The sequence below is a fragment of the Carcharodon carcharias genome, chromosome 22, assembly GCF_017639515.1.
Source record: "Carcharodon carcharias isolate sCarCar2 chromosome 22, sCarCar2.pri, whole genome shotgun sequence".
NCBI lineage: Eukaryota > Metazoa > Chordata > Chondrichthyes > Lamniformes > Lamnidae > Carcharodon > Carcharodon carcharias.
This window is the reverse complement of record NC_054488.1, coordinates 26,329,715-26,357,329: the sequence shown is the minus strand read 5'-3', so window position 1 is coordinate 26,357,329 and position 27,615 is coordinate 26,329,715. Positions and strand designations below refer to the sequence as shown.

The 27,615-nt window shown below is 45.1% G+C and overlaps 1 protein-coding gene across 1 annotated transcript in view; it reads right to left on the bottom strand.

The window, feature by feature from the left end:
* LOC121293738 (growth factor receptor-bound protein 2) overlaps positions 1 to 26,707 on the bottom strand; it is a 191,551-nt gene extending 164,844 nt beyond the window's left edge. The window contains exon 1 of the mRNA XM_041216984.1: positions 26,496 to 26,707. Within this exon, the coding sequence (XP_041072918.1) occupies positions 26,496 to 26,573 (78 nt within the window). The 5' untranslated portion in view covers positions 26,574 to 26,707. The remainder of the gene's footprint in view (positions 1 to 26,495) is intronic.
* Positions 26,708 to 27,615: the final 908 nt, after the last annotated feature.

Here is a 27,615-nt window from a genome sequence, read left to right as displayed (position 1 = left end):
ACTCCAAAAAAGTGCAGCACAGAGGGATCTGGGTGCTCTTGTGCATGAAACACAAAGTTAACATGCAGGTGCAGCAAGTAATTAAGAAGGCAAATGGAATTTTGGCCTGTTTTGCTAGGTGGTTAGAGTTTAAAATTAGGGAAGTCTCGTTACAACTGTACAGGGTGTTGGTGAGGCCACACCTTGAATACTGTGTATAGTTTTGGTCCCCGTGTTTAAGAAAGAATAAACTGGCATTGACTGCAGTTCAAAAGAGATTCACTAGGCTGATTCCTGGGATGAAGGGGCTGACTTATCAAGGACAGCTAAACAGATTAGGCCTTTATTCATTAGAGTTTAGAAGAATGAGGGGTGATCTTATTGAAACATACAAGATTCTGAGGGAACTTGACAGGGTAGATGTTGAGAAGATATTTCCACTAATGGGGGGGAATATCGAACTAGGGGATATCGTTACAGATTGAGGGAACACATTTAAAACTGAGATGCAAAAGAATTTCTTCTCTCAGTGTAGTGAATGTCTGGAATTTTCTACCTCACAGTTGTGGAGGCTAGATCACAAAGTATTTAAAAATGAGGTAGATAGATTTTTGAAATATCGGGGAGTTGGGGATAATGAGGAGCTGGTAAGAAAGAGGAGTTGAGGCCTGGGGCAGGTCAGCCATGCTTATTGAATGGCGAGGCAAGTTTGAGGGGCCAAATGGCCTACTCCAACTTATGTTCTTAAATACAAAGATTGATTCTCTCAACTGTATCAGCAGATGGGCCCTACAATGTCAAGACTCAATATGAGGGCAAAGTATGGTTCCATATTCTGTTACCTTTTAATCATCTATTTTTCTCAAGAATAATTTCATGAAGTGCTCTGAATACAAGTCCATTCAATCTAGTGCCCCCACAACCTACCACCTGTTTAAACCTGCACATCTGTCACCTGTAATACAAGATGAACCAGATCAGGCCACTTCTTCCCTACCAGGATGTACATTTCAAACCCTGAAGATATCCCAAAATGCCAGATACAGAGGCTGCTAAGGCAAGGAGGGTCCTTAGAACTTTTCTAACATCGGAAACTCTTCCTGAGCTTCACCTACCCGTAGAGGGGAAACAAATAACATTGCACAAACATGTGACACCACTGGCTAATTTCTGTGCTAGTAGGGCAATGGGTCACTACCATCAGCAAATATTTGCAAATGCAAAGCATAGCTCCCTCCACCATGATCAAAATGCTTTAAATGCTTCAAGAGTGCTACTTTTGGAATAGAAAGTTGTGGCTGGATTACTGCCTATAATTTCCACCAGGTGTTCACTTTTCACTGCACAAATGTCTCGGTATTTTAACCTCTTTTCGCTAAGAACTGTATAAGGGCCCTGATTGCATCCAATTCAGCTGTTAGCAGCTGTTATGTACAATGCTGCCAATCCAGAAGAGGGAAGGATGCCTGCGATGAGAACATAGAAGGGAATTTTTCAAGCTTGAAAGAGGCCACGATTAGCATGCTTTGGGGGTCTGAGGACCACTGCTTAAAATAGTTAAATACATTGCAAGTTGGATGGCCTGTTTTATAAGAGAAGTTTGTCATGTCGTATAATGAGGACTGTAATATTCTGCATCACGCTGAACTCAACACGTTCATTGCAAAAGCTGGAGCTGTTATCTCTAAGCTGAGTAAAAGAGTGTGGAACAACAACAACCTGAGTGATAACACCAAGAACTGAGGGCTCCTCGACAGTAGAGAGACCTGGACAACATACACTAGGAAAGAGAAAAGGCTATAAGCTATAAGCCATTTTGTTGGCATCTCTTGGCAGGGCAAAGTCACCAACTCAGACATCCTGGAACATGCTAATTTCATCACTCATTATGAAGCCATAGGATGATGGAAATTCACATTAAGTTTGAATGTGATATAGTTCATTCTGAAACTAGGGTCTTGAATCTGAACAAGAGAAACTATGAAGGTATGAGGGGCAAACTGGCTATGGTGGATTGGGAAGATACACTACAAGATTTGACCGTAGACAGGCAATGGCTAGTATTTAATGTAGTACTACATGGTCTACAACAGATATACACTCCTCTAAGGCACAAAAACCCAATAGGAAAGGTGAATCAACCATGGCTAACAAAAGAAGTTGAAGACTGTGTTAGATCTGAGGAAGTGGCTCATAAGGATGCCAAGTTGTAAGCTTGAGGAGTGGGAGTAATTTAGAACCCAGCAAAGAAAGATCAAGAAACTGATAAAGGGAAAAGAGAATATGAATGCAAGTTTCCTTAGGTATGTGAAAAGGAAAAGGTTATCTAGGACAAATGTGGGCCCATTACAGGTGGAGACAGAAGAATTTATAGCGGAGAACAGGGAAATGGCAGGAGAGCGAAACAATTACTTTGCGTCTGTCTGAAGATACAATAAACCTCCCAGGAGCCCAAGCCAACCAAGGGGCCTGTGAAACTATGGAACTGAAAATAATTAATATTGGAAACAGGGGCAGGGGGCAGAAGGGGGGAATGGAGAACTACAGACCTGTTAGTTTGATATCAGTCGTAGGGAAAATGTTAGAATCTATTATAAACGTTGTGATAACTGGACACTTAGAAAGTAATGGTAAAGTTGGGCAGTAAACACGGATTTATGAAAGGGAAATCATGTTTGACAAACCTGTTGGAGTTTTTGGAGGGTGTTATGTATGTGGTGTATTTGGATTTTCAGAAGGCTTTTGATAAGATCCCACACAAGAGGTTAGTAAACAAAATTACTGGAAGTTGTGAGGGGGGAATGCAAGAAGACTTGGACAGGTTAAGTGAATGGGCAAGAACATGGCAGATGGAATATAATGTGAATGAATGTGAAGTTATCCACTTTGGTAGTAAAAGCAGAAAGGCAGAATATTTCTTAAATGCTGAGAGGTTGGGAAATGTGGGTGTCCAAAGGGACCTTGGGTGCCCTTGTTCTTGAGTCATTAAAAGCTAGCATGCAGATGCAATAATCAATAAGGAAGGCAAATGGTACGCTGACCTTCATTGCAAGGGAATTTGAGTACAGGAGTAAAGATGTCTTGCTGCAATTGTATGGAGCCTTGGTGAGACCACACCTGGAGTACTGCATACAGTTCTGGTCAACTTATCTAAGGAAGAATATACTTGCCACAGAGGGAGTGCAACGGAGGTTTGCCAGACTAATCCCTGGGATGGCAGGATTGTTTTATGAGGAGAGATTAGGAAACTGGGCCTGTATTCTCTAGGGTTTCAAAGAATGAGGGGTGATCTCATTGAAACCTACAAAATTCTTACAGGACAGATTGTTTCCCTTGGCTGGTGCCTCTAAAACCAGGCAACAGTCTCAGAATAAGTTGTAGGTCATTTAAAATCGCGATGAGGAATTTCTTCACTGAGGGTGGTGAATCTTTGCAATTCTCTACCCCAGAGGGCTGTTAAAGTTCAATCACTGAGCATGCTCAAGACAGAAATCGATAGATTTCTGGAGACTAATGACATCAAGGAATATAGAGATAGCATGGGAAAGTGACGTTGAGGAAGATGATCAGCCATGATCTGTTTTAACGGCAGAGTAAGTTTGACAGGCTAAATGGCCTACGCCTATGCTCCTAAGCCAACAATGCCAAGCTGGCTCAGCTACGTTCATTGGATGGATGGTGGCTGTCTACCCAAAGTCCTTCTGTATGGTGAACTGACTGCTGGGTCATGATCTGCTCTACATCCAAACCTCTGGTACAAGAACACCTGCAAGCAAGATCTGAAGGTGGCAGATATCAACTGGTTGAGAAGAGGACCCAGAGAAAACAGACCAGCAAATTCTGCGCCATCTCAATTCATTATCTTCATCCACAGCGCACACTGTCATACCCGGCTGGGTTTCTGAGCCACATCAGGCAATGTTTAACAAATTTGATCACCAAGGTACAAATCATCGCCTCACAAGATAGAAAAATGCCAAAGAGAATTATTCTACTGTAGGGCAGCTCTATTTCCTTCAGAACAACTCAGGTTTACAGCTGGTCTGGAGTTTAATTTGTGTTTGTTCGCAAGCTGAAACTGAGTATACTTCATTGTCAAAAAGCCACCAAATTACAGCTTACATCTGATGTAACTGGTTCTTTTTTAAAAAAAAAACCATGATTGCTAAATATTATTTTTAAAGTTTCAGAAACTCCAATGTCTGAATCCTGTTAAGTATTTATATGATGGAATTTTTCTATACATTCCAAATAAACTTTCTATGGAGAGATTTTATGAAGAAATTTGTATGTGTAAAGCAGATACAAGGCATCTGGTTAGAATAATTTTGAGGAAGAAATCTGCAGACAAGGCAATCAGCAACAAGAGATTAGCTTAGAATATCAGGTTTCATATAATTAGCCGATGCAAAGCACCACTCAAAACATATGGCTGATGGCAGGAAGTTCAGAAAGATGTGCAGATATAGATTTCTATATATTCATCTATATCTAGCATTCAATTTAATTTCCTGTGGCGTTATTCAATGGTCTGAGGAAATGGTTTTTCACAACTTTGCCACACAAGTTCCAACAACAGTCCTCTTGCTCCATAAGGATTTCTACAACACTATCTTTAGATGTTGCCTTTGTTCCTGGAGTGCTTAAATCAGCCTTCTCCTGCCTCCATAAATAAATAACGCACACAAGAATTTTATTAGGGTCTATTCATCCTTTAGTTTTACCCCTCTCCAGCTACTCTCCCATCTTCCAAACTAATTTCTCTCTTTTTACCCACTTGCCAAGGCAACAGTAATGCTGAAACAAAGGCAGAAGTTCATGCAGCAGAAAAAGGCACCTGTGATTTAGCTTTGCCATGCCTTCTGGCCCACACTTCTTTGAGAGGAGAAGCAATGAGAGATGATCTCATTGAAACTTACAGAATTCTTACAGGGTGTGACAGGGTGGATATAGATAGAATATCTCCGCTGGCTGGCAAGTCTAGAACAAGAGGGCACAGTCTCCGAATAAGGGTAAGGTCACTTAGGGCTGAGATGAAGACAAATTCCTTCAATCAATGGGTGGTGCATCTATGGAATTCTCTACCCCAGAGGGCTGTGGAAGCTCAATCATTGAGCATGTTCAAGGCAGAAATTGATAGATTTCTGGATACTAATGACATCAAGGGATATGGGGACATCGCAGGAAAGGGGCTTTGAAGTAGGTGTTCAGACATGACCTAATTGAATGGTGGATGGCTCGATGGGCTGAATGGCCAACTCCTAACAGGAAAAATGAGCAAGCCACAGAAGACATCAGGAAGCTAAAGCTTATGAAGCAAGCATTATCTCAGATGATGATCATAGAAGCATCAGCCAGGAAATAGATAAGCATATTTCAGTAGTCTGATCAGTGCATGTGATTGAGATGAGGGGTTAGATCCCTCTATGCAAGGGGAAATTAGATACCTCTCCCCACAATTGCACAATTGGGCATTTTAAAGGTTAAATAAAGCAGCCTTTAAGTAGCATCTAATCTCTGAGACATCTTGAAGTACTTTCACAAAATGAATCTTGTTTGAAGTGCAGTGACTTGTGCAGGGAGCATGATCTTGTGCCAGCAACACCCACAATCAGATTAATGAGTAGTTAATGTGTTATTGGTGCTGGTTGAGGAATAAAAGTTGGCCAGGACACTGGGAGAATGCCCCTCATCTGTATCGTGCCATGGGTTTTTTTTTTACATCTACTCAAACTGGCAGACAGGAGCTTAACTTAACGTCTCACCTGAAAGGTAGTGCATCTCTCCCACAACACTACACTGCATTGTCGGTCGAGATCATATGCTCAAGCCCTGGAATGGGACCTCAACCCTCAATCTTCTAACTCCAATTAGAGTGCTACCATGTGCCATGGCTGACAATTGCATTGTCTAGTGCTTGGTCAGTGTGTGAAATCTGCCCCTTCACTTCCTCTCTCCTCACCGTCCAAGGGCCCAAACACTCCTTTCAAGTGAAGCAACATTTCACTTGCATTTCCCCCAACTTGGTCTACTGCATTCGTTGCTCCCAATGCGGTCACCTCTACATTGGAGAGACCAAACGTAAACTGGGCGACCGCTTTGCAGAACACCTGCGGTCTGTCCGCAAGAATGACCCAAACCTCCCTGTCGCTTGCCATTTCAACACTCCACCCTGCTCTCTTGCCCACATGTCTGTCCTTGGCTTGCTGCATTGTTCCAGTGAAGCCCAACGCAAACTGGAGGAACAAAACCTCATCTTCCGACTAGGCACTCTACAGCCTTCCGGACTGAAAATTGAATTCAACAACTTTAGGTCTTGACCACCCACCTCCATCCCCACCCCCTTTCTGTTTCTTCCCCCTTCCTTTTGTTTTTTTCCAATAAATTATATAGACTTTTCTTTTTCCCACCTATTTCCATTATTTTTAAATATTTTTAAATCTTTTATGCTCCCCCCACCCCCACTAGAGCTATACCTTGAGTGCCCTACCATCCATTCTTAATTAGCACATTCGTTTAGATAATATCACCAACTTCGACACCCATGTGTTCTTTTGTTCTGCTGTCTGTGACATCTCTTGATGATCTGCTTCTATCACTGCTTTTCCCTACAACCACAACCCCCCTCCCCCCCCCCCGCCCCAACCACCTTAAACCAGCTTATATTTCACCCCTTCCTGGGATTCACCTAGTTCTGTCGAAGGGTCATGACGACTCGAAACGTCAACTCTTTTCTTCTCTGCCGATGCTGCCAGACCTTCCTGAGTTTTTCCAGGTAATTCTGTTTTTGCGTGAAATTTGTGTTCATTTTGTGGTAAGTCATTGTGAGGGACTGTGGCCTCACCTTGCATGCTTTCTTTAAATAAAATATATGGAGATATGTTCTTACTTTCTCAAAATTTCAAACTGGGACATGGGCCTAAAATGGCTGAATCTATGCCTGCCTGTGACCCTCAGACAAAGGAGCTACCTGGCAGTATCTGAGAAACTCGCACCTCTATCTCTGAAGAACACTAAAGACACATTGTGGGCTGCGCAAACAGAGATTCAAACAGAGCTATACAAAGGCCATCTGAATTTCATAACCCAGGCTGGCCAACTTGTCTGCTAGGACAAAAGCCCCCACAAACTTTCTTTCAATTCTTAATTTTTGAGACATTTAACAATCTCAGGGACCCAGATGAGGGGTACAAATCCCTTGTTAAAGCCAGTGGAGAGGTGGGAGTCATGTGACATGGACCTTTAGCTTGTGGATCCAGTAATATTACCTTGTGGGTCTGCAAAGTCATTCTGCTGTTTACCAGCCTACAAGCAAGACTCACAGAAAAGGAGCTCTGCCCAGTTTCAACCCCTGGCCCCATCTACATTGCTTCTGCTGGAACTTCTGTGCCCTCACCTACAAGGCTGATTCATCTCTGCGCGCCTACCTCATCATGTGAAGTCAACACTACCGGAAAAGTAAATTAACCAGCACTGGTTTTTCAGCTCTCAGACCTCCGTGAAAGAATAGCTCATTGGACTTTGATTCTGGACTCTGGAACCCACATAAAAAAGTATTTCTTTTCTCTGTGGTCTCCTGCACTGTAAATCTTTCTTTTCTCTATCCCTCTTTTACTGTATCAAAGCAAAGGCGGCAACATGCAACCCCCCCACCCCACCCTGTGTTTGAGTGTGGAAATAAATTTACCCTTTGAGTTCACTCTATCGAGTCTGCTATGAGGTTATTTAATAGAAAATTGGATCACACCAAAACGGAGGGGTTGGGAAATATGCCATCACTTATAAAGGGGGAAGCAAATCAAAAACACTTTGTTTACGGACGGGTGGTGAGAGAAGAAATCAGTGCTGTTTAAAGTAGCTCCCTTTCTGTCTGTAACAGTTACATTTTTCAGGATTCTGCTGTGACATCGCCTCACATTACAACAGGGAGAAGTGCCCAGTAAGTCAACAGTCGTGGCATTGGACGGATAGGCGCATGCATCAAATGAGTAATTTAAAGACTTAAAGGAGGTTAATGTAAGCAAAATTTTAAATTTGCAGATGAAACCAAAGAATTTAAATCTAGACTAATCAAGCCCAAAAATCCCAGGAAATCATTGCCATTTACGCTAACATTTCTTACTCACTATTTGACTTATTTGAATTTTGTAACTCTAAGGTTTGCAAAGGGGATGCTTTGTTGCCCATTTGGTGAAAAAATCCTAAAATAAAAGCAAAGATCTCTTAGTATCGGCAACAGGGATTTAAACAGTATTTGGTCAGTGGAGATAAAGGCCAGGATTTTCCAGTCTCTTCAGGGCAGGGACTGCCACAGGAGATTCGGTGACCCAAGCAAAAGTCCAGTGGCTTTCGGTGGGGCCGGACAATCCCGGCAGCGGGCGGGGCCAGGAAATCCTGCCCAAACGCTTGTACAGCCCAGATATAGGCAAAGGAAGCAAATTAATATAATAAGTTTAAAATAATGTTGGAATAAGAAACCAAAAAATGTGCACAAAATGGAACAATGTTAGAGTGCCAACCAGGAAAGAAATGTGGGGTTGATACGTAAATCTGTGAAACCATTAATGCAAAAAGGAAAGGACTTGCACTTATGTCAAACCATTCACAGCCTCAATTCATCTTAAAGCACTTCATAACCAATTAAGTACCTTAGAAGTGAAGTAACTGTTGCAGGAAATGCAATAGCCAATTTGCACACAGCAAACTCCTATGAACAGCAACATGACCATTACCAGATAAATTGTTTTAGTGATGTTGGTTGAGGGATAAACATTGGTCAGGAAACCAGGAACAACTCCCCTGCTCTTGATCAAAACCGTGCCATTGGAATTTTTAATGTCCAGCTGAGAAAGGAGGTGAGGTCTTGGTTTAACATCTCATCAGCATTGCGCCCATTATCAGGAGCATAGGGACAAATGTAAAGAGGTTAAATTGTTAAGATGCCAGACCCCACCTGGAGTACTAGGGTGGCAGTTGCTGGCCACCTCAGCTCAGTAATCTCAAGAGTAGCAGCAAAGTGTAGGATAGGGAGAATCAATGATAATGGGCCAGGTATCAGGAATTTAAACCTGGGGAAAAGTTAAACACTTTGAGAAGCTTATCCACTTTGGCAGAGGAGACTTCAAGGTGACCTGGTGAAAGGAATGGATAAAATTGATCCACATAAATTGCTCAAAGTGAGGAAGTCAGTAAGAATGGACATCTTTTGCTCAAAGTGGAATCAAGTTGCAGAATATTACCAGGAAACAGTATTGAAGTGCACAGCATAAATGGTTCAAAGAACAATTGGGGTAGGTTTCTGAAAGGCAAAGCGACATAAAATCTTAAAAATAGGAGGAGCATGCTGAAAAGCAAGCTTGGTGAGAGATGGTCTTTGAAAAGATAATGGGATTATTGCACCTCATGGTATTTCTCAGGTCCTAATAATTTTTCATTTCAGGAGACAGCAATGCGTGGTGCAGAGTCCACAATGCAATGACCAGTCTGCGGAAGGAGTGGGCACAATGTGATAAATGGGCCACTCTCAATTTCTACTCTATGTTCTAACACAAGTCAGCACAGAATACCCAGCCCAGATTATTTTGAAACTAAAACCTCAGCAAAAACATCAGAGCACATGACAGCTGATCTCCCAGCAGCACTGATGTAGTTACCCTGTGTCACTTCAAACACTGACCGCAACTTTTCCCTTTATTGGTACAGCTGAAGAACAATTAATATGCCTGCATCTATAGGGGATTGGGGTTGGGGGGGCAGAAACTATCTTCTGATCTTTATCCAGTTGTGAATGCTGCGAGTGTACCTTAGGATATCAGATTGGAGGGGGGGGGGGGGGGGGGGCGTGGAGAGGGAGGGAGAGAGAGAGAGAAGAGGCAGTGGAGAAATTTGCTGTCAGGGTCTCCACAGTCAAATATCCTGCCAATTTCCAAACTCTCTCATGGTTCAAGAGTCATAAACATCCTTGTTCATATTCATGAGCTTCCAGAAAATTCCTAATCATTTAAAATTCTTCAAAGGGCCCTTGGCATGTGTGTCCATAGACCTCTGAAGGCAGAGGGGCATGTTAGTGGGGTGGTGAAAAAGGCATATGGGACACTTGCCTTTATCAATCGAGGCATAGATTACAAAAGTAGGGAGGTCACGGTGGAGTTGTATAGAACCTTAGTGAGGCCACAGCTGGAGTACTGTGTGCAGTTCTGGTCGCCACATTATAGGAAGGATGTGATTGGATTGGAGGGGTGCAGAGGAGATTCACCAGGATGTTGCCTAGGATGAAACATTTAAGTTATGAAGAGAGATTGAATAGACTTGGGTTGTTTTTGTTGGAGCAGAGAAGACTGAGGGGTGACCTGATCGAGGTGTACAAGATTATGAGGGTGGATAGGGAACAGCTGTTTCCCTTACTTGAGGCGACACAAGTTCAAGGCGAGGGGCAGGTGGTTTAGGGGGGATGTGAGGAAAAACTTTTTTACCCAGAGGGTGGTGATGGTCTGGAATGCGCTGCCTGGGACGGTGCTGGAGGCGCGTTGCCTCACATCCTTTAAAAAGCACCTGGATGAGCACTTGGCATGTCATAACATTCAAGGCTATGGGCCAAATGCTGGTAAATGGGATTAGGTAGGTAGGTCAGGTGTTTCTCACGTGTCAGTGCAGACTCGATGGGCCTAAGGGCCTCTTCTACACTGTGTGATTCTATGATCCCATTGTCAAGGCATAAAGATCTAGCTGTGGAACTCCAACATGAAGGAGCCCTCAGACACTAAGTCCCTTCTGGGCTCCTTTCACCCTGAAATGCTGACGTCCATTTATATATCATAACCCAGTCTGCAGGATTGGCCGTATAATAAACAAGGCTGTGTACAAGTTATTTTCAGTGCCAGGAAGCAGCACCTTAGCAGAGGGCTTCAGTCCCAGCGACCCGTTGCCCGTGATGCTTGGAACGCCATGTCTCACTGCTTGTGTGTAACCACCTCAGTCTGCCCATATAGGTCAGCAATCGTGTTGTTGCTGATCCAAACAGTTCTTTGCTCCTCTACCACCTTCCAAAAATGACAACGGTACTCATGAGTAACTGTGCACATGAATTTCTCTCATACCTGCAGCTGTCCAGTTTTTGAACACAGCCTTTCGGATCGAGAAAATTCAACAGGAAATTCATACCACTCAATCTAAACATGTACTTGCATTTACATAGCACCTTTAACATAGCAAAGCGTCCCAAAGCACTTCTTTGAAGCACTTCATCAGATAAAATTTACCACCGTGCCAGAGATACTAAGACAAATATTTGGTGACCAAAAGCTTGGTCTGATGTAGCTTTTAGGAGCGTCTGCACCTTAAAACAGGAGGGGGGAGGAGAGGTTTTAGGAGGAAATTTGTCAGCTTAGGCCCGAGGCAACTGAAGCCACAATAGTAGAGCAATGAAAGCCAGGGATGGGCATGGGACTAGAAGTAGAGGAATGCAGAAATCTAAGGGTGAAGAGGGTGATGGAGTTAGGGAGAGATCTGAAAATGCGATTGAGAATTTTGAGTGTTGCAGTACCATGTATGTCAGTGAGCACAAGGCTGATGGGTAAACAGGACTTAATGCGACTTAGGATACAGAGTTTAGGATGAGCTAAAGGTGACGGTCCTCATCCTAGAGTCCAGAAGAAACATTAAAAGCCAGCTGCAATTGGGATCACTGAATGGCAACAAAATCAATACATACAATCTGAGTAAAATCCACTGGGACAGTGCAGAGTGGATGCACTGTTAATACCATACAAAGAATTGACTCAAGCTTTCTAAAATCGATCAGGTCATCTTTTACATTAGCGACACTTAGGCACAACCCAACACAGGATTATGAATAGATTCTCTTCTGGTGGGGGTGGGGGAGTGAGAGTTGGCAGCCCCCCAACCTTCTGGAAAGAGGCTACACTTCGAACTAGAGTTCAAAGAGGGAGGGGTCAACCCTCACATCAAGCACCCAGCAGCAGTATAAGCAACAAAGGCGGCAGCAGACAGAAAGACGAGCAGAGTAAGACAAAGCAGAAATGACTCCACAGCTCACTATGGTCTTAAAAATGGCTTCCCCAGCTAGATATTTTTACAGCTCATAATCTGTTACAGTTTAGCATAAAATACCCAAATGGAAAACACCCACACCGTAAATTCAATTGCTAAACTGTCACAAATCACCAGCCCTTTACAACCCCACCTCCAAAATAAACACACGGAAAGCAACAGCTCACTGAAATCTGATGGCTCTGCTCAGTATACACAAACAAGAAATGGAACAGGCGAACCATTAGACAAGGGTCAACAGAACATTAGTATAACAGGCTAGCATGACCACAGTGCTGAAAAGAGCCAGCTCATTCCCACTGCAGTAATCCTCTCCCTAAAGAGCCAGTTGGCAATTTAGAGACATACAGCTGTCCAGAAGTCAAAAAAGAACCAGTCGCCACTGCAGCCAGCTCGGGTAGAAATCCAGTGTTATAAAAATCAACTCTTGGGTTTTGAAGGGCCTGAACCCAAAGCATCAACTTATCTTCTGATCACTTCCAGCATCTGCAGTAATTTGTTTTTTCCCTGATTCAAAGACTGATTTAAAATCAGAGGCTTGAGCCCAGCATCTGGACTGATCCTGCAATGCAGTACTGAGGAAATGCTGCACTGTCAGAAGTGCTCTTATTTAGTTGAAACATTAAAGCAGTCTGAATCTCTCACGTGTATGTTAAAGGTCTCATGGCAATGCACAAAGAGCAGGGAAGTTATATCCGGTCTACCAACTGACAATTGCCCTTCACAGTCATCCAAAACAGACTATCTGGTCATCACATTATGTGGGGGAGCTTGCTGTGCATAAATTTGCTGTCACATTTCCTACATTACAACAGAGGCTACACTGCAAAAGTATTTAACTGGCAGGAAAGAATTTAGGATTTCCTGAGGTTATGAAAAACCCTATTTAAATGCTTTCTTTCATAAAGGGCAATGTCCATACTTAATCACCCCAAAAGACAAAAATTCCTTTCAGCAAGACTTTTTTAATAAAAACGTTTTATGTGGACAGGTGTCAGTTAATGAAAAATACTGAACATAAAGATATCTGACTACAAGCTTTAAAGAGATGCCAGAAAATGCATCATAACATCCTACATTTACCAATATTCTCAAATTTATGTTCTTTCTCGGTTCTGAATGAAGCTGGTAATACAGACTGATTCAGATGTGCTCAACCGTTGATAAGCCAGTCGGTAAGTTTAAGTTGACAGAAGGATCAAGGAGTGGAGAAAATCAGTCAAAGCTTCGACTCCTGGTCCACTTAACTCGCTGGAAAATGCACACAGATGGGATACTGGATCAGAGTCAACCTCATGCCTGCTGAAGTTGAATAATATTCCGGCACCATTGCATAGGCTCAGCTGGGGACACTGTTTTAAAATTAGGGGTCGCCCTTTTAGGACAGATTGGACAAATCTTTTCTCTGAGGGTTGTGTGACTTTGGAATTGTCTGCCTCAGAAGGTGGCGGAGGTGGGGCCATTGAATACTTTTAAGGCAGAGGTAGATATTCTTGTTAAGCAAGGGAATCAAAGGGGTTAGATGGGAATATAGAAATCGAAACACAAGATCATCAGCCACGATCTCATTGAATGGTGGAACAGGCTCGAGGGGCTACTTCTGTCCCTATTTCTTTAGTTACTATAACAGGAAGCATTATATCCAGCAGGAAGCAAAACCTTCAGGAGGGGAATGGAACCCCTGGTGCTGTTTGAAGAATAGAGAACACCTCCATGCTACAAAAACTGGTTGGCCACCTCACTGCTGTTTGTGGGATCCTACCACAGGCAAAAGGAATGCCGCATTTCCTGAGATGGCAGATATCAGTGAGCTGAAAATTAATTCATTTACTTGAAGCTCAAGATATTTCAGGAACGTAATAAAAGACTGGAATTCCCCTCTTTACTCAAATCACCATTAACACTCCATCTAATACTGCATGGAAGTGCCCAATTGGCTTAACCTTGCTTATTAATTCCAGTTTGCTCAGTGAAGGGCAGCTGTTCAAAAGGTGCAAGACACTCAAGAACCTAACTCCCAGCGAACAGGGGCTCGCTGATCTACACTCAGACTGAGACCTTCCCACCCTCACTCAACTTATCCCCATGCTGCAAATGACTTCAAATACAAAATACCTTCACCGCAATCAAATTATAATTATGGAAAACATGCCAAAGAAAATGAGCAAGTTATTCTCATTTGCTTTCAAAATGTGGTTGACAGTGGTAAGGCTTCATTTATTGCCTTGTCCCTAGTTACCAGGAGAAAGCAGTAGTGGGCTGCCTTCCAGAGTGATTGCTTCAACAATTGAAGCCCTTGACTTGCCACAGAAGGCACCAAGAATTGACCAAGTAGTCTGGGATTGGAATCAAGCACAGGCCAGACTGAGTCAGTGGCAGGATCCCTTCCTTGAAGAACCTTAGTGAACCAGGTGGGTTTTTTACAAGAATCCAGCCTCCCCAACCCTAGCCCACACATTAATAGTTTCATACTTGTCAAGCTGAGGTTTACACAATCTCATCAACTTTCATTTATGTAGTGCCTTTAGTATCATAAAATAGGAACATGGGCAATAGGAGCTGGAATCAACCGTTTGGCTCCTTAAGCCTGCTCGGCCATACTAGATCTTGGCTGATCTTCCACCTCAACGCCATTTTCCTGCACTATTCCCATATTGCTTGATATCTTTAATATCTAGAAATCTATCAATCTCTGTCTTGGGACCCCTGTCCCATGGAGCATTAAAAAAAAATGACAGCGACCACATGAGGAGGTATTAAGGCAGGTGAAGAGGAGCTTGGTTGAGACATAAGTTTTAAGGGGCTTCCGGGTGTAAAGAGAAATAGAGGTTTAAGGAAGGAATTCAGAGCTCATGGCCTAGAGAGCTGATGACACAGCCTTCAATGGTGGAACAATTAAAATCGGGACATGCAACAAGCCAGAATTGGAGGAGCACAAATACTTACAAGGCTTGTGGAACTGAAGGAGATTGCCAAAGTCACTATAGCAGTGTATCCAACTAGAAATGCACTCTTGGAATTAACTGCAGCCAAAAATCTCTCAGCTGCACACCCAGTCAGCCAGAATCAGACACATAACCTAAAGCCTGTAAGAACACAAGAATTAGGAGCAGGCCATTCAAGCCAGCTCTGCCACTTGATAAGATCATGGCTGATCTGATTATGGCCTCAACTCCACTTTCCTGCCTGCCCCCTTAACCCTTGACTCCCTTGCCTATCAAAAATTTATCTAACTCAGTCTTGAATGAATTCCATGACTCAGCCTCCACTGCTCTCTGGGAAGAGAATTCTAGACACTAACAAACACGAGAGAAAATTTTTCCATACCTTAACTGAGACACCCCAAATTTTTAAAACTGTGTCCCTGGTTCTAGATTTCCCCACAAAGGGAAACATTCTCTCAATATCCATCCTGTCAAGTCCCCTCAGGCACGATTTTATATGTTTCAATATCAGCTCTCATTCTTCTTAACTCCAATAGGTATAGGCCCAACCTGTCCAATCTTTCCTCATAAGATAACCTCTTCATCCCAGAATCAGTCCAGTGAACCTTCTCTGAACTGCTTCTAAGCAATTATATCCCAAGAAAGACAACCAAAACTGCACATGGTAATCCAAATGTGGTCTCACATACTGCAGCAAAACCTCCCTACTTTTATACACAATTCCTCTTGCAATAAATGCCAGCATTCCATTTGCCTTCCAAATCACTTGCTGCACCTACATATCAACTGTTTGTGATTCATGTACCAGGGACGGTGGCATAGTGGTACACTGGACCAATAATCCAGAGGTCCAGGCTACTGCTCTGGGTACATAGGTTCAAATCCCACCATGGCAGCTGGCAGAATTGACCACGAAACCATCATTGATTGTTGTTCAAAATCCATCTTCTTCACTAATGTCCTTCAGGGGAGGAAATCTTCATCCTTGCAGATGTGACAATGACTCCAGACCTACAGCAATGAGGCTGACTCTTCACTGCCTTCAAATGACACAGCAAGCCTCTTTCAAAGGCTATTAGGGTTGGGCAACAAATGTTGGCTTTGTCATCACATGAAGGAATAAAAAAAATCCAGAATCCCGCTCTACCTCAGTGATCTGCAGACTCTCTCCATTCAAATAATATGCTGCTTTTCTATTCTTCCTGCCAAAGTGGACAAGTTCACATTTTCACACATCAACACTCCTCCATCTGCCAAATTTTTGTCCACTCACTTAACTTATCTGCATCCGTCTGCAGAATCCTTATGTCTTCTTGACAACTTACTTTCCTACCTGTCTTTGCATCATGAGCAAATGTAACTACAATACCTTGAGTCCCTACACCCAAGTCATCCGTCTTTGCAGCCTATCTCATCAATCACTTCTGTCCTGAATGGATACCCACAATATTTGGAAAGTTTTAACATCCACTATGCACCAACCTTTCTCAGATCTTGTTCCAGATGCTTTGAAACCAAAAATTTTACAGTAGAATTTTAGCATTGTTTCAAACAACAGATTTTGAATGTAGCACTAAATACTTACACTCTTAAACTGCGGCAATCAGACACCTTGTATATTAATAATCTTATTCACGGGTATAGAAAGGTTGTGTATCCAAAATGTCAACTGACTCATGTTTAAGGGATGCTGAATGTCTCCAATTTCTGCATTTTTGTTTTAGATTTTAACATCTGAAAGAGTTTGCTTTTAATACACAGCCTCCCAGGCAGGTCAAAATAAAGCTTACATGTTTTGGTCAGTTGGACAGGTTTGCAGAAGTTTCAAGAATTCCAATTGCTGAATTTGGCAAAAGAAAAGGGTGAGATACATCAGTAACCATTATCACAAAGGCAACAAAATAGTGCAATTGTGAGTAACATTCCCATACTGTATCCGCTGAAATCACCATCAATATTTTGTTCCTCCACAGTTGGTAGATGGCTGCAGAGGGTACCTGGTTCTGTAAAACACTGACGTACAATACTGAGGATATAGGTCTGTACTAGGGTGTAGTACTTACTGGTGGGCATAGGGCTAACATGACCAGCAGTAACAATGAGATCACAGGTTTCCAAGAATCTGCTTAAAAGTGACAGAAAAGCAAAATACGGCACATGCCAGAAATCTGAATTATAACAAAAAATGCTGGAAAGACTCAGCAGGTCTAGCAACATCTGTGAAGAGAGAAAGAGAACTAACATTTCAGGTTGATGACCTTTCATCAGAAGAAAGTGAAAAGGAAGAAAGTTGGAAGAAGAACAAAAGTGAAGGTCTGTGATAATGTGGAACATGAGAAGAGAAATAGAAAGCAATAAAGGTGAAAGAGACAGATGTGACCTCACCATCTTGCATTCTATCAATATGCCAGATCATCTAAGTTTTAACACTGTCAGGTCCCTTAAAATTCCTGTCAACATCACTTCAAACAAGAACGAGAAACTCATCCCCTGACCCAACACACACTGAAAATTAGTATATATAACAATAATACTCAGTTTTATTGTCTGGGCTGTTTGAATAGGTCAGTTTTAGGGATGCATCTGTTGGTGGGAGAAGCCTGGCACACACAGAGACACACGAACACGTCATGCAAGTGCAGCACTCAATGGTTGGTAGTGTGGAATGGGACTAGTGGAGAATAAAAACAACAGATGGTAAAAGAAGCCCAACACGTTACCCTGGCTGGAGAGTTCATCTCTGAGGAATGGGGTGTATGGGGATGGGAGGGGCTAGCAGGGAGAGGGGGGGTTTGATGACATGATTAAATGGGTTAATTGTGGCAAAATTGCAGGGATTTGATGCAACTTATTCGAAAGCTATTCTTAGTGTTCAAAGTGAAGATTCAATAAATTTGAATGTTAACGTTTTTAAAAAGCTATTGGATGAACTATAAGGATACATCAGCATTGATTCTACAAAAGTGATAGCAGTCCATATGCTCCAGAGTTCTCTCAGTTAATTCCAATTGCTTGTCACCATACAAACTTAGTCTTAAGGAAGGAGCAGTTACAATGTTGCTATGGAACTTGAATTCTAAACAAGGGCTTTATTATGGAACAAGAGTGGTAGTTAGGAAACTGCTTTCTTTTACTTTTTTGAGCAGTGCTGGCAAGGACAGCATTCGTTGCTCACCCTAACTGCTCTCGAGAAGGTGGTGGTGAGCCACTTTCTTGAACCACTGCAGTCCATTAGGTATAGGTTCACCCACAGTGCTATTACAGAGGGAATTCCAGGATTTTGATCCAGCAACAATGAAGTAACAGTAATATAGTTCCAAGTCAGGATGGTGTGCGGCTTTGAGGGGAACTTTTAGGTGGTGGTATCCCCATGCATCTGCTGCCATGTCCTTCAAGGTGGCAGAGGTCAAAGATTTGGAAGATGCTGCCAAAGGAGCTTTGGTGAGTTGCTGCAGTGCATCTCGTAAATGGTACACACAGCTGCCACGGTGTGTTGGTAATGGAAGGGGTGAATGTTTGAGGTGTGGATAGGGTACCGATCAAGCAGGCTGCCTCTGCAATGATAGATGCTGAAGTTATAACAGGAAGATTTCAAGGAAATAGTGTTTACTCTCTAAATAATACTGAGCCCGTCAGATGTAAACCTGTCTTTTCGACTCAGGAGAAAACAGTTCCCAATTAGACTTTCATAATCAATGACCATAAACAAGTCACACAACCAGATTCGAGCTAAATTTGTATTTATATTTCTTGGCCTCCTTTTACAGATGGACAGCCTTATGTAATTTATTACAGAGTGAGAAGTTTTGATTCTGTTAAAGTCTTTGCTGAAAGAGTAACTAGAAATCCTGTCCTTATAGTATTGTTGCAATAAAGATGCTGACTTGCCCACAGATATTTTGTGGGTCTCTGCTAGTTGTAGATAAATCAGTGAACTGTGTCTAACATTGGTGCTTTATATGAAAAAATTGATATTGAATTTTGGTGCAATGTAAACTGCATTATGTTGGCCAGTCAGGTTTAGAAATATTCCGACAGCAACATAAACCCCTTAAGTCATGCCACAGCTCCTCCTCTCAGCTACCTGGAGGAGGAGCACTTCACATCCTTCTCTATCCCCCCAACAACCCCCGATTTGGATGTGACAAATTCTGATTGAGTCCAAAGCCCTTTTCAATGTCAGCCTGAAAACCTGGGTTTGCCCGCAGCTGAAACTGAACAGCTTATTGAAATTTCATGCAATCAATTTTTACAAAACACAAGTTCTCTGACAGAATTCTGGTTCAGCGTGAAGACTAACTATCCTGACATTGCATTGAGTGATGGTTGCTTTTGCCAGCACGTATTTGCGTGAAGCTGGATTTAGCGTACTTGCCTGCATCAAGTCTCAATGTCAATTAGCAGTGGATGTCACACCGGAGATTAGATGTGCAGTATTAACCATAAAGAGACTGAGAGACTGTATCACAACATGCATACCCATGTCTCATTAGACCCAATGAGTACACACGATAACATTTTCAAAAATAGTTTAAAAACAGATTGTGTGTGAACTTTAATAAATTTGAATGTCACTATCCTGTTTTGTATTTGTTGGTATCGGGGGTCACACCAGTTTTGAAGTGTCAAAAAGGGTCACAATGGAAAATGTTTGGGAAGTACTGCTCTAATGCAGCAAAAACAAAGATCAGCACAACCTAACTGAATGATGGAACATGCTCTCCTGTTCCCAAGGGTGAAAGGTGGGGGGGGTGGGGGGTGTTTGCCGCCAGCAGGGTAGAGGACAGAGAATGTATTTCATCGCCACTTTGCATCTCCCAAAACAACTCAAAAAATTCACAGGTTTAACAGCACCACCCAAACAGAATGGGAGCAAAAAAAGCCTGATTAATCCTATTATTTCAATCCCATCTTAGAAAAGCTCTTAAATACAGGGTTTCTTTAGGAATTGAGACAGGAGAGACAGCCAGGTCTGGAAGAGGTGCTGCTTCCTTCACAACTTGAATCCACTACAGCTTGAACCTGGACATAAGTTTATGTATGAAATTTGAAACCTTTCAAAGGAGAACCCTCCCACGACAGAGTAAAGCTCCTTTTCTTCCAAAAGGCACTTACAGGAAACTGGTTATAGGAAGTTACACAGCATTTCAAAACCAGAAACTCGGTAAACTTACTCCCAGCTACAACACAACTCAGTAAACACTTTCCTCTGCCATTTCATACTACTTAACCTTTTACAAGCAGCCAGACTAAGAATATAAATAAATAGCACACTTATTCAGAATTCCTTATTCACCTCCATTTTACCTCATTCAACTTTACTGCCAGAAAGCAATTTAATTTGCTTTCATCACTTAATAGAGGAAGTGTACCACAGCTAATGCCATCCGCAAGGAGCTACTGCTTTGTCACATCCACTTTCAGTCTCAATGAAGTGAAATAGTCACACAAAACAACGGTCTGTAGCAAATCTAGTTTTATGCGGAACAAAGTACTGGAAGTACACAGCAGGGCATTGGGAAGGGAAATAAAGGCAGCTTGAGGGAGATCTCCATCAGAACTCCTCCCAGTATAATGCAGTATTGCATGTTTATTTCAGCTTTCCAGCTCTTGCCCTTATTAACTTAATCGTTTGCGTCAACCCTTTCATGGTTCAGTGCCTTGTTGCAAGATGCAATCACAGTGAAAGCACAATTTCAGTCAACACAAGGTACAATACAGTAGCAAAGCTCCTAGCCACACACCAAAGCATGATGGCTGGTTTTATACCACACAAGACCTGCCCAGCACAGGTAAACCAGCCAGTATTCTCTTCCAATAGTGGCTAGGTGTACAGCCATGTATATCTGGCTCAGTGTGTGCTGGAAACTGCCAAATTCAGCCTGTGTTTAATGCAGTTTCAGGAGTAGCCAAAGGAACAGGGACGACCTGGAAACTACCTTGCTGTCAATTCCCTGTTTTGGCAATGCCAGCCCACAGACTTGGAATTCCTGATCTCAACCATGCTTACCCAGTGAGTGAGACAAAAGGGAGCCGAGAGGGGTGCTTCCCTGCACTCTGCCTGGAAAGCTGTGACAGGGCTCTGGCAGTAGGCCCACGTCTGTGCAGAGAATGCTACAAGGCCCAGAGAGCGCTTGCACCTTGAAGAGTGGAAAGACGCAGTTCCCAGGCTCTGTTTTCTAGAATTGTACAAGGCAAGTGCAAGGATCATTGCTTCCCAACATATGGGTCTTCCTAGCCAGCAGCTTTGGAGAATCCTGCCTTGCTGCTGAGGTTTACAATTTTGAACATTCTAGTCATGCATGTATGTGGCCTTCAGACAGCCACTCAAACTTCCTGTTTACAAATCATAGGAGACCGCCCCTTCCTAACAGCACGGTGGGTGTACATACACCACATGAACTGCAGTGGTTCACCAACACCTTCTTAAGGATAAAAAAGAGTAGGGATGCATAACAAGTGCTCGTCCGATCAGCAACGCCCATATCCTAAGAAAGAATAGAAATGCAGTCCCAGGCAACAGAATTAAACCAAACATGCAACAAGAATGCAAAAGGATACAAGGAAAGAGCAAGGGCCAGGGCAGGTAGGTAAAATTGGTGAGTTAGCGTAATCACAGTAGCCTCGTTTGATGCTGTAAGTTTTACGATTCTACAGACATGTCCTCGGTTAGTCAACTCCTTGCACCACTGCCCAGGTTACAGTGAATTCAATATGACACAACTGCAGCAGTGGTTCCAAACATACTTCACTCGCCAATCTCAAATGTATTTATTTTCTACAGGTATCTCCTTCCTTTAAAGGTCCCCAGCACCTCACTTTCAGTGGGCAGTACCCATATGCAAGTCCAGAGTGTGTCCACGAGCTCCTCAATCATGTAGTCCATCAGTATGAGTACAATCCTGTCCTATAACACACACCGAACAGCAGCAATCATTGCATAGAGTCAAAGAGCATGACTCATGGTTGATTTTCTCTTTTCCTCTCACCTCTTAGTTGGGGCACTATGTCCGATCATAACATGCAAGCCATGGCTGAGAGAAACAAAATCAATGATGAAAGCATTAGGTCTGTATGTCACAGGCAGCCAGTGCACCATCAGGGAGCTCAGTCAATCTACCATACTGACGCCTCCATCCCTTCACTTCCCTGGCTTGCTAGGAATCACCCTGACTGGCTTCTTGAGACATAATATGTAATTCTCACAAACCCTTACCAACAGGAGATGAATGTTCACAGAGTGAACTGGGCAGGCCAAGATTTACGATAACGGATTCACACAAGTTGCTCCAGTCTGAATAAAGCACAGCCGTTAGACCTTAAGAAACAAAAGGATTCCTGCAATTTTTGGACAGGTTGGTTCATTCGGGGCATGTGTAAAGGAAACATAACCTGTTAACAGATGATGGCACTATTGTATGCAGTGCTCCTAGCTCATCCCCTCAAATGATATACTGACCAACCTGAGCTCATCAGGACTGTACCCCAGTGTTAAACAGTGACAGACCTGCACCCACCAGTACTATACCCCAATGTTATACAGTGACAGACCTGTACCCACCAGTACTGCACCCCAATGTTATAGTGACAGACCTGTACCCATCAGCGCCGTACCCCAATGTAAAAACCATCATGTTGAAACAAGGACGACAATTCATGCCACCTTCTCAGTTCACATCTCAGAAGCAAAGCCCTCAAACATCCAAGAGTCAGAACAAAATGAAATAGAGCTCTTCAATGAATAAATGGACCAAATCATCTCCAAGAATTGCTGTACATTGACATTGAATGGCTAACGTTACTGCAAACTCACCATACAGCATCAGTATGGTTAAAGTCTCTAGCACAGATCTAGTAGCACAATACACAGTGAAGAGATCATCTCCAGAAAAGCCAGCCACTGTTGGCGTGGCTCTGTTAAGCCTGCATTTCACTGCTGAGGCTTTATTCTTTAATAGCTAATACCTCAGGAGGCTCAGTGCTTTTATAATACCCCTGTGAAGTGCGTTGGGACATTTTATTACATTAAAGGTGCTGTATAAATATAGGTTGAAATGAATCAGCATATTGCAAGATGCCATTCCAAGGACAGGCTGTTGTACAGAATCTGAAGTCTAGAACACGAATGTAATGTCAATGAGCTGCAAACTGTAGAAGCAAGAATTCACCAAGGAAGTTCATATTGGGAAAGAGATGTAACTCCTTCACTCCCCAACATGACTTTGCCCCGCACCTCTGCCTCATTACTTTCCCAGTCTCTCTTTCAACCTCGCATTCTCCCCAAACCCTAATCTCTGCCTTGTCTCTCCCCCAACCCTTAGTCCCATGCCCCAAGTCTCTCCAACCCTGACCCCAAGTTTGTTTCACTCTCCACCCCCACCCTCCCAAGTCCCCATCTCTCCCCCCACAGGCCACCCTGCCAAGTGTCTCACTCTCTTCCCCCAAATCTCTCTCTTCACCTCCACCACAACCCCTCAAAACTCTCTTCCCCACCCACACCCTCAAATCTCTCTTCACCCCCCACCAAATCTCTCAATCCAATCCCCAAGCCTCTCTTCACCCACCACGCCCCCCCAACTCTCTCCTCAGCCCCCAAACATCCATTTGTCTCTTCACCCCCCAATCTCACTTCACCCCACGCACCCCAAACCTCTCTCTTCACCCCCACGCACCCCCCAAGCCTCTCTTTACCCTCACACCATCCCAAGCCCCTCTCTCTTCCATCCCCACAATCCCCCCCCCTCCAAGCCCCTCTCTTCACCCTCCACAACTCCCAAGTCTCTCAGCCCCCACAAACCCCCCAAATCTCTCTTCATGCCCAACACCCCCAGTCTCTCTCTTTACCCCCCAAATTTCTCGGCCACCCACAATCCCCAAGTCCGTCATTCTCTCTCTCTCGCCCTTCCCATCCCCAAGTCTGTCTCCCCCTCTCTCGACGCCCCCACCCCCAAGTCTGTCTCCCTTTCTCCCTCCCCTCCCCCAAGTCTGTCTCTCTCTCGCCCCTCCACCCCCAAGTCTGTCTGTCTCTATCTCGTCCCCCACACCCAAATCTGTCTTTCCCCCGACCTCCAAGACTGTCTCTCTGCTCCATCACTCTCTCTCTGCCCCAACCACCCCCCCAAAGTCTCTCTCTGTGCCCCCATCCCTAGTCAGTCAGTCTCTCCTTCCCCAATGTTCTCTCTCTCCCTTGACCCCCCACCAAGACTCTCTCTCTCTCTGCCCCCCGCCAAGACTCTCTCTCTCTGCCCACCAAGACTCTCTCTCTCTCTGCCCCCCGCCAAGACTCTCTCTCTCTCTGCCCCCCGCCAAGACTCTCTCTCTCTGCCCCCCGCCAAGACTCTCTCTCTCTGCCCCCCGCCAAGACTCTCTCTCTCTGCCCCCCGCCAAGACTCTCTCTGCCCCCCGCCAAGACTCTCTCTGCGCCCCGCCAAGACTCTCTCTGTGCCCCGCCAAGACTCTCTCTGCGCCCCGACAAGACTCTCTCTGCCCCCCGACAAGACTCTCTCTGCCCCCCGACAAGACTCTCTCTGCCCCCCGACAAGACTCTCTCTCTCTCTCTCTCTGCCCCCCGACAAGACTCTCTCTCTCTCTCTCTGCCCCCCGACAAGACTCTCTCTCTCTCTGCCCCCCGACAAGACTCTCTCTCTCTCTGCCCCCCGACAAGACTCTCTCTCTCTGCCCCCCGACAAGACTCTCTCTCTCTGCCCCCCGACAAGACTCTCTCTCTCTCTGCCCCCCGACAAGACTCTCTCTCTCTCTGCCCCCCGACAAGACTCTCTCTCTCTCTGCCCCCCGACAAGACTCTCTCTCTCTCTGCCCCCCGACAAGACTCTCTCTCTCTCTGCCCCCCGACAAGACTCTCTCTCTCTCTGCCCCCCGACAAGACTCTCTCTCTCTCTGCCCCCCGACAAGACTCTCTCTCTCTCTGCCCCCCGACAAGACTCTCTCTCTCTCTGCCCCCCGACAAGACTCTCTCTCTCTCTGCCCCCCGACAAGACTCTCTCTCTCTGCCCCCCGACAAGACTCTCTCTCTCTCTGCCCCCCGACAAGACTCTCTCTCTCTCTGCCCCCCGACAAGACTCTCTCTCTCTGCCCCCCGACAAGACTCTCTCTCTCTCTGCCCCCCGACAAGACTCTCTCTCTCTCTGCCCCCCGACAAGACTCTCTCTCTCTCTGCCCCCCGACAAGACTCTCTCTCTCTCTGCCCCCCGACAAGACTCTCTCTCTCTGCCCCCCGACAAGACTCTCTCTCTCTGCCCCCCGACAAGACTCTCTCTCTCGCTGCCCCCCCACCAACTCTCTCTCTCTCTGCCTCCCACCAACTCTCTCTCTCTGTCCCCCCAACTCTCTCTCTCTCTCTGTCCCCCCACCAATTCTCTCTCTCTCTCTCTGCCCCCCCACCAACTCTCTCTCGCTCACTCTGCCCCCCCACCAACTCTCTCTCGCTCACTCTGCCCCCCCACCAACTCTCTCTCGCTCACTCTGCCCCCCCCACCAACTCTCTCTCTCTCTCTGCCTCCCACCAACTCTCTCTCTCTCTCTGTCCCCCCAACTCTCTCTCTCTCTCTCTCTGTCCCCCCACCAATTCTCTCTCTCTCTCTCTGCCCCCCCACCAACTCTCTCTCGCTCACTCTGCCCCCCCACCAACTCTCTCTCGCTCACTCTGCCCCCCCACCAACTCACTCTCGCTCACTCTGCCCCCCCCACCAACTCTCTCTCGCTCACTCTGCCCCCCCACCAACTCTCTCTCGCTCACTCTGCCCCCCCCACCAACTCTCTCTCGCTCACTCTGCCCCCCCACCAACTCTCTCTCGCTCACTCTGCCCCCCCACCAACTCTCTCTCGCTCACTCTGCCCCCCCACCAACTCTCTCTCGCTCACTCTGCCCCCCCACCAACTCTCTCTCGCTCACTTTGCCCCCCCACCAACTCTCTCTCGCTCACTCTGCCCCCCACCAACTCTCTCGCTCACTCTGCCCCCCCCACCAACTCTCTCTCGCTCACTCTGCCCCCCACCAACTCTCTCTCGCTCACTCTGCCCCCCACCAACTCTCTCTCGCTCACTCTGCCCCCCACCAACTCTCTCTCGTTCACTCTGCCCCCCACCAAGACTCTCTCTCGCTCTCTCTGCCCCCCACTAAGACTCTCTCTCGCTCTCTCTGCCCCCCAGCAACTCTCTCTCGCTCTCTCTGCCCCCCACCAAGACTCTCTCTCGCTATCTGCGCCCCCCCCCCCCCTCAGGTCTCTCTCTCTCCACACCCTCCCCCCAAGTTTTTCTCTCTTTCTGCTCCGCCAAGCCCCTCCATCTCCCTCTCTCCCCACAATCCCCCCTCCAAGCCCCTCTCCCCCCCGCCCGCACCTCCCAAGTGTCTCCCCTCCCATCCCCCTCTCCTTCTCAGTCAGAACGCCAGCCTGCTCCGAAGTTTCCGAGTGAAGCCGAACAGCGGCTTCCCCCAGTGCCGGGATGGCCAGTCCACCCGCCACCTCAGCCCCGGGGCCTTACCTTCAGGATATCCTCCCGCTTAAAACTCAGCTCATCGTCGGCCGTGGCCTTGAAGTCGTACTTGGCGATGGCCTCCATGGTGCAACTGTGTCGAGCTGTCTTTGTCGCTCCGGGACTCGGGCTCTCGGTGCCTCCACCGGCCTCTCACTCGCCAGCGTGTAGCTCTAGCTCGGCCCAGGATGACTGCGCCTGCGCACTACCGCTGGGCGCAACCGCTCACAGCGCCTGCGCAGCCACTGGCCAACCAGCGGCCAAGACAGGAGTGAGGCTCAGGGACCGGAAACTGCGACCAGCTAAGCCCAGAACGAGGCTTAGTTGCCGGAAATGACTTCAACCAGACCGAGAACGACGTTGTGTTGCCGGAAGTTGCTCTGAGGCATAGTAGCTTTGTTTCTGACCTTGGTCTTCACGTTTATGTTTGGGAAGAAATTAATGTTTTTTCCAGGATGTTTCATTCTTCAATCTTTCCCTGACCTTAATAGAGTGCAAGTTCTCTTAAATGCGTTTCAGAATGTGGGCAACCCATGAATAACCTAGTTACCTGAGGAAGATGGTGGTAAACCATGACCCACGGCAGCCTTGATGCTTATGATGCTTGTCAATTATGTTAGATAGAGAATTCTAGGATTCTGTACCAGTGATGATAAGAAATGCAATATATGTTAAATCAAGATGTGTGGGCCTTGATGGGACCTGTGAAAACAATAATTTTACCATTACTTTGTTGCTTTTCTCCTGTGATCATTAGATTCCGAACCTGTGCTGGTAATTTTAAGGGAGAAAGACCTCGGTAGAAGCGCTAGAATTGGGATCATTACGCCTGAGTTGGGATGGGAATTCAGCCAGGATTTCGTGTTGATCACAATCCAGTGACTTTTGCTGGAAACTGCCCATATGTGAGCAAAACTGGGTTCAGGTGTGATACTGCCTCTGGTCCAGTTACTGACTGGTTCTCACTATCTAGAAGCACAGGCATTGTAACCCTGCTGACATTCAGCATCTGCTGAAAAGGAGAAAAAATTGGTGAGTAGGAAAATGGAAGAACTTATAACACCATGTTTTAGAGGAATTGTGCTTATGTCTTGATCAATCTGAAGCAGTTGTCATTAATTTGGTCATC